The following is a 15,207-nucleotide window of genomic DNA, read 5'->3' on the forward strand; positions in this document are numbered from 1 at the left end:
CACAACCTCTTGAGTTTGTTTCCTTTTCCTTAAAGTGAGCGAGAAAATCTTTTTCATGGGTTTGTAATAAGGATTTGTAGATATAGCACATGCAAACAGTCCTTGTAAGTTCTAGGGTAAGTATAAAGATTTTTTCTTGGGAATCAGAAACGCTTCTCAGCCTCACCGTATACATGGTTAATTGGGAAAGAGGTCAGTTCATTTGGAAAAAGATCGAGAGCAGCCTCCATACTGAAGTTGTTTCTTATAAATTTTTTTCCCTTGACGAATGAGTGGAAAAAAATAAAATATGAAGAGGAAAGGTAGATATGATTTGATGAGTGGAAGATAAGGCTTTTTGGACAGAAGACTGCGTATCTATCTACCTATCCATCCAGTTTCTGGAGAAAGGACCCACCCAGTTGAATAATTGTATCATTTATTGAACACCTACAATGTACCAGGCACTTTTTACATACATTCTCTCTACATTTCAAAGAAACCCTTCAGAACTGTAGAAAAGGAAATGGCTGCTCAAAGAAAATGAGTAATTTTTACAGGGTCACATTGCTGCAGGGGGTAGAGCCAGGTTCCAAACTCAGCTCTGTCTGATACCAGAGCCTGTGCTCTTTTCAGGAGACCACCCCGATCTTACTTTTTTGAAGAAGCTTACTGATCCATCTCAGAAGCTACATACCACCCGAGGAACCTGGAGCTCCTTCAAAAGACGTTCCAAAAACAAAGAGCAGGCAGTTTTCAAAATCATTGGAAGTGGACTGGCCTGAGGCTGTTGGGCTGGAACTGTTAGAATTATGCCTGCGCAGTCTCCCAAGAACAGGGTTCCTCTGTGGAGCACCCAGTAGGGGGTGTGCTTTGGCAAGTCCGAGCCCATCCAAAGTTTGGCACCCAAAATTATAAAGGGAGGGACACTCAAGGAGCCGCTACATCATGATACTGTATCATTATTTTACATTGGTGTAATTCCCGCTCGACTGCTGGTCAAGCCACCTTATGTGTCTGAAATGGAAGAAGCCTTTGTAGGTAAGCATAGAACTGAACTGGGTATTCTTTTTTTTTTCCTCCTTTTTAAAAAAAAAATTTTATGGTTTTTCTTTTCCAGTATGGTTTATTACAGGATATTGAATATACTTCCCTGTGCTATATAGTAAGACCTTGTTGTTTATCCATTCTCTATATAATAGTTTGCACCTGCTAATCCTAAACTCCCAATCCATCCCTCCCCTGCCCCCTCCCCCTTGGCAACCACAAGTTGTTCTCTGTGTCTGTGAGTCTGTTTCTGTTTTGTAGATAAGTTCATTTGTGTCATATTTTAGATTCCACATATAAGTGATATCATATGGTATCTGTCTTTTTCTGACTTACTTTGTTTAGTGTGATAATCTCTAGGTCCATCCATGTTGCTGCAGATGGCATTATTTCATTCTTTTTTTATGGCTGAGTAGTAGTCCATTGTATGTATATGTGTGTATATACACACACGCGTGCACACACACACACACACACACACACACACCCATCTTCTTTATCCATTCATTTATCGATGCACATCTAGGTTGTTTCATTGAACCAGGTATTCTTCATGGCCAACTTCTCAGCCAAGTGGCAGGACAAGGTGCAGGAGTCCCTAAAGTTGCATCTCTTCCTACATTCATGTTGAATGAGTCAGTCCACACCCTTCATGGGAAGGGACTCAGTGGTCCTCAAGGGTGGCTTTCCCTTGCACGTGGCCAGGTGCCATGTCATCATGGGCACTGGAACAATATTTGAAGATGACCATGGTGTTGAATGCTGGCAGCAGCAGGAGAGAATGAAGCATTCCCCCACAAGGGAGCTATATTTGAGTGTCTAAAACCCTGATTACACCTAAGTAGGCTAAACCAAAACCCAGATTTCCCTTTCAATAGAAAATCTTTCTATCTGGGGGGATGGACTTGGGGAAAACCATCATTGGAGTTTTCCATCTTCTCCTGGGTTTTTCTCAGGCAGGGAACTGGATTGGGGGCTATTAGAGAAGGGAACGGAAAGAGCTCCAAACTGAATTGCCCCAAGCAGATTTCAAATTCCTTGGAGAGTTTGTATTCATCTGCTGATTTGACTAACCTGCTCCAAGCGGATGCAAATGGTCTCTGCAGGATTTTACTGGGAGGAAGAGGCTGGGGGAGTGGAGGAGCTTGCGGATTTCTAGTCCTGGGGGAGGCTTCTCCTTTAGGAGGCTGGCAGAGGAAGGATGTCTGACTTCCCAGGTTGTGTTGCAAGGTAATCTACCTCATTTTGGTGAAGGTCTTGACCCAGGGCCATGTGTGTCTCGAAAGGGGGACATGGTAATTCAGTTGACTAGAAACTAAAGATCTAACATCCCTCAGCGGTCGTCATTGGGTGATTTTCCCACATGCAATTCTATAGAATCAGAATTACAGACATGTAATGCTGGCGGGGCAGTGTGTACATGGGTCGAGGGGAGGGTTTGGCAGGCAGGAAAGAGAAAAGGGAACTAACACGGACGTGCCAGGATCGTTACACATTTTCTTCATTGAATCATTGCAGTGGTGCATTGAGGAAAATAACTCTCCAGGAAACAAAGGCTCAAACCTTCAGTGAATTGCTTGAGGTAGTGGTTAGATGGGTTTAGAATCCAGTACAGCTGCTGTTCCTCCTGTTTTTCCACACGTCTCTGGAAAGAGGAGAGTCTCACCTGGTCACGTGCATGTTTCCCGTTTCTAACAGAAAAGCAGGAGTCCAGCCTGAGCAAGATAGTCGGGGTGTCTCACAGCTGGATCTCCGGAACACCCAGACTTCTAGGGCTTTGTGACGTGGCTTTCCCCGTGTTCGGGCCTCTCCTCAAAAGTACTGTCCTAATTTCCCAGTCCCCAGACTGAACCCAAATAGCACTGTTTTGTGCACATGTGGGCTGAGTAGAGACTTCCTTAACAAGAAGGAGAAAACAAAATCAAGGAACCTCACAAAGTAATCTAAGATAGAACAAAACCTACACACATCCTAAAGCTATTGAACTGGAACAAAACCAGATCAAAATGCCCTCAGTAAACCCGAACTGAGGCAGTATTTCCCTTGAGTCGAGTCCAACGCCACAAATAAGTTTCACCGAGCGCTCAGGGGCTCTGTGAGGCTGAGAACATGGTCCACAGAGGATGCTGGGCCGCGGACCCTGGTTCAGACACCCCCGGGGTGTGAGGGGCTCGGGCAGCCCGTCACCTGGCTGGGCTCGGACCCCTCATCTGTATAAGTGATGGGGTTGTACCTTGTTTCACGGTCTCCAAACTCAAACGAGACGAGCGGTGGAAACTCTTTCAGAAGGTGTCTTTTTGGGGAATCCCGATGTGTAGAACTGATAAAAGCAGAGGCGCTCGGGGTGAGCTGCTGTTGGTAGCTCAGTAGATCCAGAGTGAAGTACAAACATAATAGCAGGTAATATGTAATGTGCCACGTACGGTACTTTTCTAAGCCCTTTCCGTGATAACTCATCTACTCCGCACAGCCATTGAAGTGGGTGCTGCTAGGACCATCATCCCCATTTCACATGTGAGGACACACAGAGGCACAGCGACGTTAAGCCAATTGCCCGAGGTCAGACAGCAAGTGAGAGGAAGGTGGGATTCAAGGCAGGTGTTCTGACTGCCCTTGTTTCAACACTCTGCTCTGTGGCTCTCTCCAGCCAGCTGTGCTGGGGACCAGTCTACGTAAGGGATACAAAATAAGAGCGGACTCACTCAGAAACTTGGTACCAATGAACCCAGGTCTCTATCTAGAATTCCTGATGTGACTGGCAAGGTGGAGGTTGGGCATTGACGCCCAAGTAGACAGGATCCTCAGGTGGACAAAACCAGCATCCTTGCTGGTAATGCCCTATCTCTGATGCTGTTCTGCTCCTGGCACGGCTGGTCACTCCTTGATGATTTTGCAGTCTGTTCCTGCAGCCCTGAGGCCCACTGTCCAGAAATATCTCTTTGCCTATAATTGCAATAGGCTCAAGTTCTGAGACCAAAGATTCAGTGCGTAATGCTGTTTACCAGGAATGAGGAATTTATTTTATTAACTCATTTTAAAGCCCTTTAATATGCCTCCCAAGAGGCTGCCTATTTCAGAGATTTGCAAAAGGAACGCGAAGAGGGAATATGAATTACAGAACAGTGAAAAGTGTTTTGCCAACATGACAGACAGAAGAAATAATTTTAAAACACGTTTGGAAGATGGTTTCATTTCAGTAGACATGTAATATATCTCTGTCTTTTATGTGTGAGTGACTAACACTACCTGGTTATGAATGGAAAGATAACTGTCTTTTAAGGTAGCTTTAGATAAAGTAAAAATGTCAATATGTTCAATGCATGCAGTGAATTTATTTTGTATGCAAGAGTCGTGTTTTCTCCCAGTCTGTAGCTTGTCTTTTCATTTTCTTTTCACTTAACGGTGACATTTTTTTTTAATTAATTTATTTTTGGCTGTGCTGGGTCTTCGCTGCTACGCACGGGCTTTCTCTAGTTGCAGCGAGCGGGGGCTACTCTTCGTTGCGGTGCGCGGGCTTCTCATTGTGGTAGCTTCTCTTGTTGTGGAGCACGGGCTCTAGGCGTGTGGGCTCAGTAGTTGTGGCTCACAGGCTCTAGAGTGCAGGCTCAGTAGTTGTGGCGCATGGGCTTTCTCTAGTTGCAGCGAGTGGGGGCTACTCTTCGTTGTGGTGCGCGGGCTTCTCATTGCAGTGGCTTCTCTTGTTGTGGAGCACGGGCTCTAGGCACGTGGGCTTCAGTAGTTGTGGTGCACCTGCTCTAGAGCACGGGCTCAGTAATTGTGGCACACGGGCTTAGTTGCTTCGTGGCATGTGGGTTCTTCCCGGTCCAGGGCTTGAACCCGTGTTCCCTGAATTGGCAGGCGGATTCTTAACTACTGCACCACCAGGGAAGTCCCTTAACAGTGACTTTTGAAGAGCAAGTTTTAATTTTGATAAAGTCCAATTTGTCAACAATTTTTTTCTTTTTTGAATTGTGTTTTTGGGGTCATATCTAAGAAATTTTTGTCTAACTCAAGTGACCTCTTTGACTCTACTCCCTCATTCAAAACACTTATTCAGATACACACGTACCAGGCACCACACGAGGGGCTGGGCATATAAAAGCACATAAAACACTCTCTTCCCCTCTGAGAGCTCTAGTAGGGACAGGGGCGATGAGCAATCCATGGCAGACGGGCATTTAGTTGGATTTACGGAGTGCTTGCCGTTGGGACACCAAGGAGGGAGTGTGTAGTGCTCCCAGGCCATGGAAGGAGGCAAAGGCCAACTCAGGTGGTCTGACATGGGATCTCATGACCAAAACTGGTTGAGGGGACAGGCACAGGGACCCTCAGAAGACTCCAGAAGAGTGTTGCTAAGAGAGTTTGGGGAGAGAGAGAGAGAGAGATCTTCTACTGCCTTCAAAGAGATTTGGCGGAATTTATGTGTTGGCTTTTAGTAGCAGAGATCGACCTCATCAATCTAGCAGGAATGAGGTCCTTAAAAAAAAGGTGAACAGTGAGGACACTGCCCCAAGATTGTCTGCTCTTAATGTCAATGTCTTGGGCCGTTCGAATAGAGGATCTTTTGGAACAAGAATGGCATTGTCAGCTTTCTGTCTGCTCATACTACTCAAGATTGGTCTTTCCAGAGGCTAAAAGACGCAGTGATGCCAGGAGTTCTTCCCTCCCGTCATGATGGTGACCATGAAGCGTCTGGTTATGTGCACCTGTGTTAAGGTCCGGCATGTGAATAGTTACTCCTTCACTCAGCAGAGACTTTTGCTCATGGTGTTTACTGTTGTTGCTGCCCTGAAAGGAGAACAAGCAGACTTCCCTGCAGAGCAGGATTGGCCCTGGGGACGATTCTAGGGGAGGAATTGGCAAAGGAGTGCACCAAAGAGAGAGGCCAGCTCAGTGCCGCCTTAGGTTCAGAATCTCAGGCTGACAGATCATTGGTCTCTTGCTACTCAAAGTGTGGTCTGAGAACCAGAAGCCTCAGCATCACTGGGGAGCTTTTGGTAAAAATGCCGCATCTCGAGCCTCGCCCGGAGAGGAGAGTAGAAGAGGAGATCTTCTGCCCGTTTCCTAAGATGGTGACCTTACTGGCAAAATCTGCTTCTTACCCAGACCCCCAGGTGATTCGAAGCACTTTCGGGTATGAGCAGCGCCGGTCTGGTCCAGTGGTTCTGAAGTCTCTTGCAAAAACCCTGGCTAAGTGGTCACCCGGGCTCTGCTTAATAATTCCAGGAACAGACAGCCAAGGGCAGTGAGAATGATCCTTTTCTTTTTTTAAAATTTATGCATTTATTAGCTAATATTCATGATCCTTTTCTTTTTCGATTAGGCTAGTTAGGCAGATAAGTGGATAGAAGGGAATGAATTTCCCGTGCTCTGATTTACAAGGGCAGGTCAGCTGTTAGTTACCTTTAAAATAGCTCATCTTTATAGCAAACAGACTGCTGAAGAGGTTTGGAGGAGGCAAGAAGAGGACTTTGTTATGTGATTCTGTCCCTTCAGCCTCCTTCCACAGTATGTCTAGTATTAGGGAAAATGCAGCATATTATGACTAACATTAATGCAAATTAGTTGTCATCGATTATTTTGTGTATTTACTTTAAATCACCACACACTCTTTTTCATACTATGATGAACAAATTGATGCCAGCAGTGGCTCCCAGACTTTAGTGTGTATCAGAATCGCCCAGAGAGCTTGGTAGACCAGATGACTAAGCCCCACTCCCAAAGTTTTTGATTCAGTTGATGGGGGTGGGAACATTTGCATTTCTAGCAATTCCCAGGGGATACTGATGCTGGTGATAGAAACAGTAGCTTCAGATGCATTATTAGCACCTTAGGAAATGCCTAACCCCCTATCCCTCGATACTGTGCTCTGACGATACGGAATATGGGGCCAGGTTTCAGTAAGTCAAGGTCATGGGCGACAGAATACCTGGGACAACTCAAATATAGAAATAATCTCACAACACTTTCGGAGACCACTGATTCCAAACTTCTGCTTCCCAAACCTATATCGGGGTTGCTTACAAGAAAAATAAATTGCTTCCTTTTCCATTCTTCTCTTAGTTTCTACCCACCACTGATGGCAGGTAGATAGTTCTGGTCGACTGCAGGATGTTTGATGTGGGGATCCTAAGTGCCTACTGGTGGGCAGGTGCTCCACTGGCTAGTGTGGCTGAGACATTCTGAGCGCAGGGCTGGCTCTGAGCGGTGTGACGGATGCCCTTCCGGGTCATCATAGGCCTGGGTGTAGTCCCATTCATGCCCTCATCACCTATACGCGCACACCCATGATTTCAGCACAGCGGAGGAGCAGTCTATGGTGGGAAGACCTGGGGTCCTTTAACTCTTTGAGTCAGGTGAGTCCGCAGCAAACTGATAATCTTCGGCACAGCGCAGGACCCAAGCCATCTCTGACTGAGGTTCCTGCTGGCAGATTTCTCCACGTGCGGCAGCTGTTTGCTCTGACCTTTCTGATGCCACTTGTCTAAAGGTTGCCTGCAAACTGCTCTGTGACAGAGGCTTCCTGCCAGTGGAAAACCATGACTGCACTTTACACCGTAATTGAGTGGAGACAGGATTTACCTCATTGGACCACCCTGCCTGTCTGACTCCATTTCATATTATTAAAAACAGAGACTTGGATTTTTTTTTTTATAAAAAATTTATTGAGATGATGCAATTATAGGCTTTTCTTTAAAAATTATTTGCAATTCACTGGCCCTGAGAAAAGGCTTTTTTTTTTTGTTTTTCTTTTTTGTTACATTCATTTGATTCAGTCCCTTATAAACCCCACACCTCATAAACAACAAGAGATTAGAAATTAAAAAAAAAAATTCTAGATTCGTCCTCGTTTGCAGGTGGTTGCAGTCACAGAGAAATATCTTCAAGAATGTTCACTTGGCATGTATGAAAGATTCGGGGAGTTTGTCGTTGTTTAGTGTTGATGCAGATGGGGCCCCAAGGGTATCAGGTTAGTCTTCTGTGGTTTTTAGGCAGGCAGGGACCACTGTCACCCCCCTTCCCACCCCACCCCCGGCTCCTTGGATCACTCCCTCCATTACTGTTCAGAAGAGAAACAGGTTGAGTGGGTGAAAACTAACTAGCACCGAATGCTTGGGCAAAGAAACTGCCTTTTGTTCTTTGTGTATTTCCCCCAATTTTTATCTTCAGCTTCCTGGGTGGGAATGGGTCAGATCGGGGTATGGCCAGGCTGGGTCCCAATCCTCATTCTGTCCCTGGCATGCCGTCTGCTCCTAGGACAAGTCACAGGACCTCTCTGATACTCAGATTTCCCTTCTTCAAAAGGGGAGCTAATGTTTCAGACATGTATTCAGAGTTGGATCCTAGGCAGTGAATGGCGGAGGAGGTGTGGTTACTTAGGCATTTAGGTACATCCCGTCAAAGCCATTTAAGTTTCTGCTAAACCTACATTCTCACTTGGACCAAGGTATCAGTGTAAGAAGATGATGGAGCAGGGGGTTCCAAACACACTGCTGAAAAGAGAAAAAAATCCATCAGTTGTTACTCCTCTTTTCCTGTGGGGATACCCCCGCCCCTCAAAGGATGTGGAACATCGGTGATGCTACCTTAGGCACGACAAAGTTGCCTCGGGACAGAAAGATCTTAGGGATAGCATTACTTCCACGTAGCCCGTCCAGCCAATTGCCACTGCTGTCTTCTGATGGAGAGGAAGCACCCTGGTTACCTCAGGGTGCAGGGAAGAGTAGACGCTAGAGAATTTCAAGGTACAAGCGAGAATGTCTGCCTCGGACCCAGCTGGAGGCAAGTTTGCTCCCCTGCAGCATTCTTCTGAGTTCTCCTTTCCCAGTTTCTCACTTTGCAAGCCAAGACCTCCCACGATGGCAGCAGGGAAAGGCCAACTATTCAGATCATGGACGTACTTCTGGTTTGGTCCCAGGTGAAATTTTCGTCCCCCCTAGTGCTTAGCGTTGAAGTGAGAAATTTCACGCTAGATAGATTCTGCAGGAAGGAGATACGCTCTCGGAGGGCAAGGATGGTGCCCGATTCTTGGGAATCTCTCGGGGTGTCTAGCAGGTGCTCCATCAAAGTTGCCTAAATTGAACCTGACATCTTTCAGGTCTGCAGTGTGTAAATGCTGTGTCCCTGGTATCGGCATCACTCAGGTATTCTCTCAAAGAACCAATGAGAAGAACCTTTGCCATTAAGGGAGTGAACAGAAAACCAATAACGGTAATATCTGGATGGACAGTGAAGACTACATTGGAATTGCCACCTTCTATTTCTTCAAGTGGCTGGAGGTGTCAGCCTAAGTCTTACAGACTCTTACAGGATATTGCTTTAAATACAGAAATCCTGGGGGCAAAGGGGAATTTCCCCTCCATAATTCAACTGTAAGATTCTTTGGACAATAAGAGCCCGAGTCCTTAAACCTGGGTGAACGGAATGAGATGCTCTAATCTTAGGGAAGAGCGACATCGTGCCTGGGTCTCTGGTTTTATGTCACACAAAGAGAGCCTCAGTAAAGATCCACCCTTTCTCTCCAGCCCTGCAACGCAATGGCTTCACAACACACCAGGTATTTGGCTTAATCTCTCCATCTGAAAGCCAACATCAGTCATCTCAGAGGCTGGAAGATCATCACTGTGTGCTATGGAACGCTCTTGAAAGACATCTGTAGTATGCTGGGAATCCAGCTGGATTTCATCCCCGTTCGAGCAGACTGAACCCAAACCCTTCATCTGGGGACACATAGAAGGTCCCTGACCTCCCCGCAAACCCGACCTTCTGGAAGGTAGAGTGGGGGGAGTGTGTGAGGGTGGGAGGAGGCCGGCCACCCCTGCGCATCTATCCGTGGTTGGATGAGAGGCGGAGCGTTTCCAGTGTCCTTGAGTGATAGCCTATTTGTCCCTCCCTCCCCGCAGGCTGGTGTCCTCATCAGTGAGGCTGGGGCTGGGGGAGGGGTGGAGAACTCCTCCTGCCCGGGTGACCACAACCCCTGCCTGCCTGACTCACTCAGAAATGGCCTGAGGACATGCCTGGGCATCTGGTGGCTTCACCTGGAGGGGGCGGGGGGCGTGAGATGCTCACCCAACTGAGCAGAGGAAGCGGAGAGAAACGAGGACGGGGTGCTTTGTAAGGGAGGTCTAATCTTCGTGAGTAAAAAAAGACTGTACTCCTAATGTTGGATTCCGAGCCTGTATTGGAAGAGTTGATTTAGATGGCTATTGAACAGGAAACCCCTCCCCCCCCAAAACTGTAACAGCTCTCGAAAACTACGTTATCATCAGAAGTACTAAGGGGTGGCATCTTCCTCATCTTATAAGATACTACTGACCTTATTTTGAGGTGAAAGAGAGCCACACATGGGTCCATTCTGAAACACAGCTAGGAAAGAAGAGGGTAAAAGGAAGGTATCTGAGGAATTTCCCGTCTGCCCAGGCGTGGCAAACACCAGTAACAACTGAGACGACACACTCCAGGGTCCTCCCCCTCAAATGCCCTGTGTCCTGTGGGGATCAGGAAACTTTAAAAAAAAAAAAAAAAAAGGCTGGGAATTGAAAAAAATTTAGGTGAGGATATGAAACTGACTGCACGATGGCCTTTGGGATGGAGCAGAGGTGACCCTCCATAACCTACTTTGGAATAATTCACACCCCACTGCAGAAGGTCTGTCACCTGGACCATCAGGCCTGTGTGGTTTTTTTTTTCATTTTTTTCCCCCCACTTCACAGCACTTGCAAACTAATCCCAAGATGCTGGGGCTTCCAAATAACCTGGACAGCCTTCCAGGCTCATCTTACGCTCTGTGGAACCACCAGGCCCCGCGGTTCTCACAGCTGTGTCAGGGGAAGCCTGCCGGACTAGCATCATCTTCCCGGAAGGCAGCAGCCTCCGTGATGTCCCTGGCCTCCCTCCGATAGGTAGCCGAATGCTGGGATGTGGGTTTGCTTTTTGTGGCGCCGGCTACAAAGCACCCAGACCACTGATCCCGTTTAGGTGCCAACAATTCCCAAGACTCTCCAAAGAGGCTGAACCCTGCTGAAAGGCATCTGAAATTCAACAACAGGCAAGGAGGGAGGACGGGACGGGGCAGGGAAGGAAAGAGAGCCAGAGAGAGAAGAAGAGAGCTCTCCTTTTCAATTTATCGTTTTTAAAAGCATCTTATTTTTTTTTTCTTTCTTTTTTTTCTTTTTTTTTCCAGCCAAGACCCAACAGCAACAGGCACAAACCTGATCCATGTGGCAGGGTCAAGAGAACCTGAACCCTTTTGTAAGTGTTCTCTCTCCTGACCAGTTGCGCTTCTGCACTTTGTGAGATTTGCAAAAAATATATATATATATAATAGATATATATTTCCATAGGAAAACAACCTCGATGTCTTCCCCTATATGAATGATGAAAAGTCAAACTGCATGGTCTTAAAAAAGAACAAAACCAAAAACACCATGAAACTTAACAATAGGTGGAACGGGGTGGGGGAGGAATTACAGAAAGAGATTCCAAATGAGAAGGAACCGTGAACGTGAGTCCCAGGCTGGTGCCCTTGGCCAGAATTCCAGCGCCGCCTTTGCTGAGTGGTTTGTCTAAGGTGCTCCGGGGTCCCTCACGCTGGGCGAGAGAAGTGTCACTGCCATGTCCGGGTCTCTTCCCTTCCGCTCCGTCACGCCCCAGCCATCCTGGCGGGCAGGGTGCCCTTGGCTATCGGCCCGCTGAGCCGGGGGCTGGTTCCTTCAACACTCATCTTCTTGGTATATTTGTTCATCCAGCTCCTGGGACTCAAGATGCTCCAGACGGTCTGTTCGGCCACTCATGATTTCATCCGGGGTTTTCATAAACCTTTGGAAGAGGAAATGGTGGCGTGAAGAGGTTACAATTTCCTAAAGTTGTCTTGACCTTGAACTCTAAAAAGAGAGTTCCCATCGCCTCCACATAGCTGGAGAGCTACTGAACCTGGTCATAATGCTAACTTAGCCCAAATTAGAAAAAGCTACCCCTTCCTCTGACTGCCTGAAAGTTGGCAAAACAACGATAAACAAAAGTCTAGGATGACTGAAGAAGGTGGAGCCGTGTGATGCATTCCTGCGTGACCGTGCGAGGGAGCCCTGGGACAGCACAGGTGCCTGCATCTCTGATTTTCAGAGGGTTACAAAGACCCGTGAGCGCTGTGTATCCGTTTCCATCCCAGACTGTGAGCCCGAGGAATGGTATTCAAAACTGGAATCTAAGGCGAAGGATACGATTAAATGCTAGGTGGAAAATCTGGGGAATAGGGCAAGATAGTGGAGCTTCTGGAAATTAGAAAGGCCGAAAGAAAGAATCTTTTTCAGTGTTATCACTGCTCCACCCCAAATGCTAGCCATTCATCCCCTTTATTCTGTCTTCCTTTGCAGCTAGGTGCAAACAGCCAGCCTCATCTTCTTGGTCGCTGGGGTCATTTGGAAATTACATCAGTGCCATGTTTTGACCATGATTTTACATGGTTCAGGAAGGGTGCCTGGCTGCGAACGTTCTGTCCTTATGGTGGGAGGGCCCTTTCCACAGCCCACACACTGTTCCCTTCCTCTGCTCGGTACCACATGACCTGTCTTAAAACATACATTTTCTCTCATCACTTCACGTTCAAAAGCCTATGATGAGGGACTTCCCTGGCGGTCCAGTAGTTAAGACTCTGCACTTCCAATGCAGGGCGCATGGGTTTGATCCCTGGTTGGGGAACTAAGATCCCACGTGCCTTGTGGCATGGCCAAAAAAACAAAAAAATCCGGTGACGACCACTTATCAGGTCAAGGATCCACTCTTTGGGCCTGCCCCTCGGGCCCCTCTGTCACCTCAACCCGGACACTCTTGTTTTCCACTGTTCACTAGCATGAACCCTTCACTCCAGTCTCGCCAGTTCTTTTTATATCAATCACAGCTCATGCCATCCTCCAAACCTTTAGCTTTGCCCTTATTTGGAACCCTCTTGACTCCTTCCACTATCTGAGCCCTACTCACCGTCTGGGCTCTGTCTCATCCATCCCGAAGTCTCCAAGAGCCCCTCCAGTCTAACACTTCACTTGATTACACACTGGGTTTTATACCGAGAAGCCTTCATTTTGGGGCGAGCCTGGCTTCAGACATCCATTTCCTCAAAAATGACTAATCTCTCCTCACAAATAGCACTCTTCTTTCCTTTTATCTTGTTGCAATCACTGTTGGAAGTCTGTGAACCTTCCACCTACGACTTCTTTTCTGCCCATTATTGCTGATTTTTTTTTTTCTTTTTTGGCCGTACGCAGGCCTCTCACTGTTGTGGCCTCTCCCGCTGCGGAGCACAGGCTCCAGACACACAGGCTCAGCGGCCATGGCTCACGGGCCCAGCCGCTCCGCGGCATGTGGGATCTTCCCGGACCGGGGCACGAACCCGCGTCCCCTGCATCGGCAGGCGGACTCGCAACCACTGCACCACCAGGGAAGCCCCTATTGCTGATTTTTTTCTCAAGCAGTCTGTTCCGTAGCATCTGCAACCTGTCTTCCACTTTTATCCTGGAGCTAACACTTCTCCCTCAACATCTGAAGTCACTAATAATCCCTTCCAGGCCGAGTCCACAGGTGTGCTACATCTGGCCCTCCGAACTACCCCTATCCTCTTTTGACGGCTTTTCCATACTAAGTTTCTGATATCCCACACCAGGCTTGCCCAGAAACATTTATCAAAAGCCTCCATAAGGTATAAAACAGAACTATATATATATAAAATATAACCTTCTACCTTCTCGGAGCTTTTGACCTACTTGTTGGGGAGAAGGACTTCATATATACAACTATTAAAGATGTAAATCACGAAGTGGTTTAGGGCCAAGGAAACCCAACAGATGGTGGAAGAAGGTATCTGTGCGTGTCTGAGCAGTTGCAGGAGGTCTCATAAAGGGTAGTAGACTTGAGGTAGACCTGGGGGGTATATACGTTAAAACAAAAGTTAAAGTGATGCACATTTCTGGCACAGGGAACCCTATGTGCTGGAGGGCAGCTGGCAGCGTGATTATGAATTTGGGAGGCAGGAAAATGGACCAGAGGCAGAGATCGCTGAATTAATCTAGGTACCAGTCGTGAAGTCTAGACATCAGCCTCCACTGCCAGGGAAGCAATAATAATGCTTCTGCTTTGCTTTCATCTTCCAGGTCTCGTGAGAGTACTTGCCATTGGTAGATTCCAACCTGAGCCTGCTGGTAAGAAATCTTGGGAAATGTGGTTCCCTGGCTTCTAGCCCCTGAAACATAGACTGGAGTGGGAATGGTGCTAAGGAGCCAATGGACTGTCCAGCACAATAATGACTCAGTTGTAAGAAGAGTCAAAGATAACTCCAGTGTCAAGGTTGGTTACTTAAACAATGGTGATGCTACTGCTGATGTAACATTTATTCTGGGGGTGGGTAGATTTCCAGTATGGGAAGAAGGCCTGTCTTGAACATTTCATGTCTGAGATACTAATGTGATATTTAAGTGGACATGTCCTAGAAGAAGCTCTTGGAAATTCAGATTTGGAATTTCAGGGAGATTTTAGAGCTGCATGTAGAGATTTGAGAGCCCATTCGTGGAGGTGATAACTGAAGCTGTGTAACGGGATCCATCCATCCAGGGAAAAAGTATAGAGTGGGGAGAACAGAAACCAAGGACTAAGTTTAGGGTGAAGGATGAAAAGAACGCATCAGCAGAGCCGGAGAAAGGAGGGTTCTTTTTCCACTTCATTCTACTCTGTTTCCAGCTCTTGAAAAGCCTTCTCCGATCGCAGTTGTGTTTTACTGCTCCTACGTTACCACACCTTTCCAATGCTAAGGCCCAGGTTCTCTGCTCTTTCCAATAAGTACTTATCCCAGTGAGCTCGTTTGCTCATACACAGTGTCATTCTGTCATTTTCCACCCAAATCCGCATCTCTAGCCCAATCCGTAACTCTCCTCTGTCCCACCTGCCAAAACGCAGAACCTGAGGTCGTGTTTGTCAATCCCACCTTCTCCCAAGCTTCACTTGGTCTCACCACATCAATTACCACCAGTGTCAGAGAGCTATGTCTACCTCTCCCGATTGGTCCATTAGACCCCTTCTTTTTCCTCTTCTGATTGTTTCTCCTCTCTTGTCTAGGGAATCACAATCTATGTGGTAGGTTAAATGGTTGGAACTCATTAGCTGGGAGGAATTCTGGAAAGAGGACTGTCTACAGCA

At 47.1% G+C, this 15,207-nt stretch overlaps 1 protein-coding gene across 7 annotated transcripts in view; it reads right to left on the bottom strand.

Annotated features, from left to right (window-relative positions):
* Positions 1-7,683: 7,683 nt before the first annotated feature.
* Positions 7,684-15,207, bottom strand: part of ETV6 (ETS variant transcription factor 6) — a 241,102-nt gene continuing 233,578 nt past the window's right edge. For 5 of the 7 annotated variants that reach the window (XM_060166887.1, XM_060166891.1, XM_060166886.1 and 2 more), the window contains one exon: positions 10,190-11,844. In XM_060166887.1, coding sequence (XP_060022870.1) covers positions 11,739-11,844 — 106 coding nt within the window. In that variant the 3' untranslated portion in view covers positions 10,190-11,738. Of the gene's footprint in view, positions 8,520-10,189; positions 11,845-15,207 lie in introns of those variants that run through there. The other 2 variants (XR_009543592.1, XM_060166889.1) reach the window with 2 other exon arrangements.

Source organism: Lagenorhynchus albirostris, chromosome 11 (genome assembly GCF_949774975.1).
Source record: "Lagenorhynchus albirostris chromosome 11, mLagAlb1.1, whole genome shotgun sequence".
Lineage (NCBI taxonomy): Eukaryota > Metazoa > Chordata > Mammalia > Artiodactyla > Delphinidae > Lagenorhynchus > Lagenorhynchus albirostris.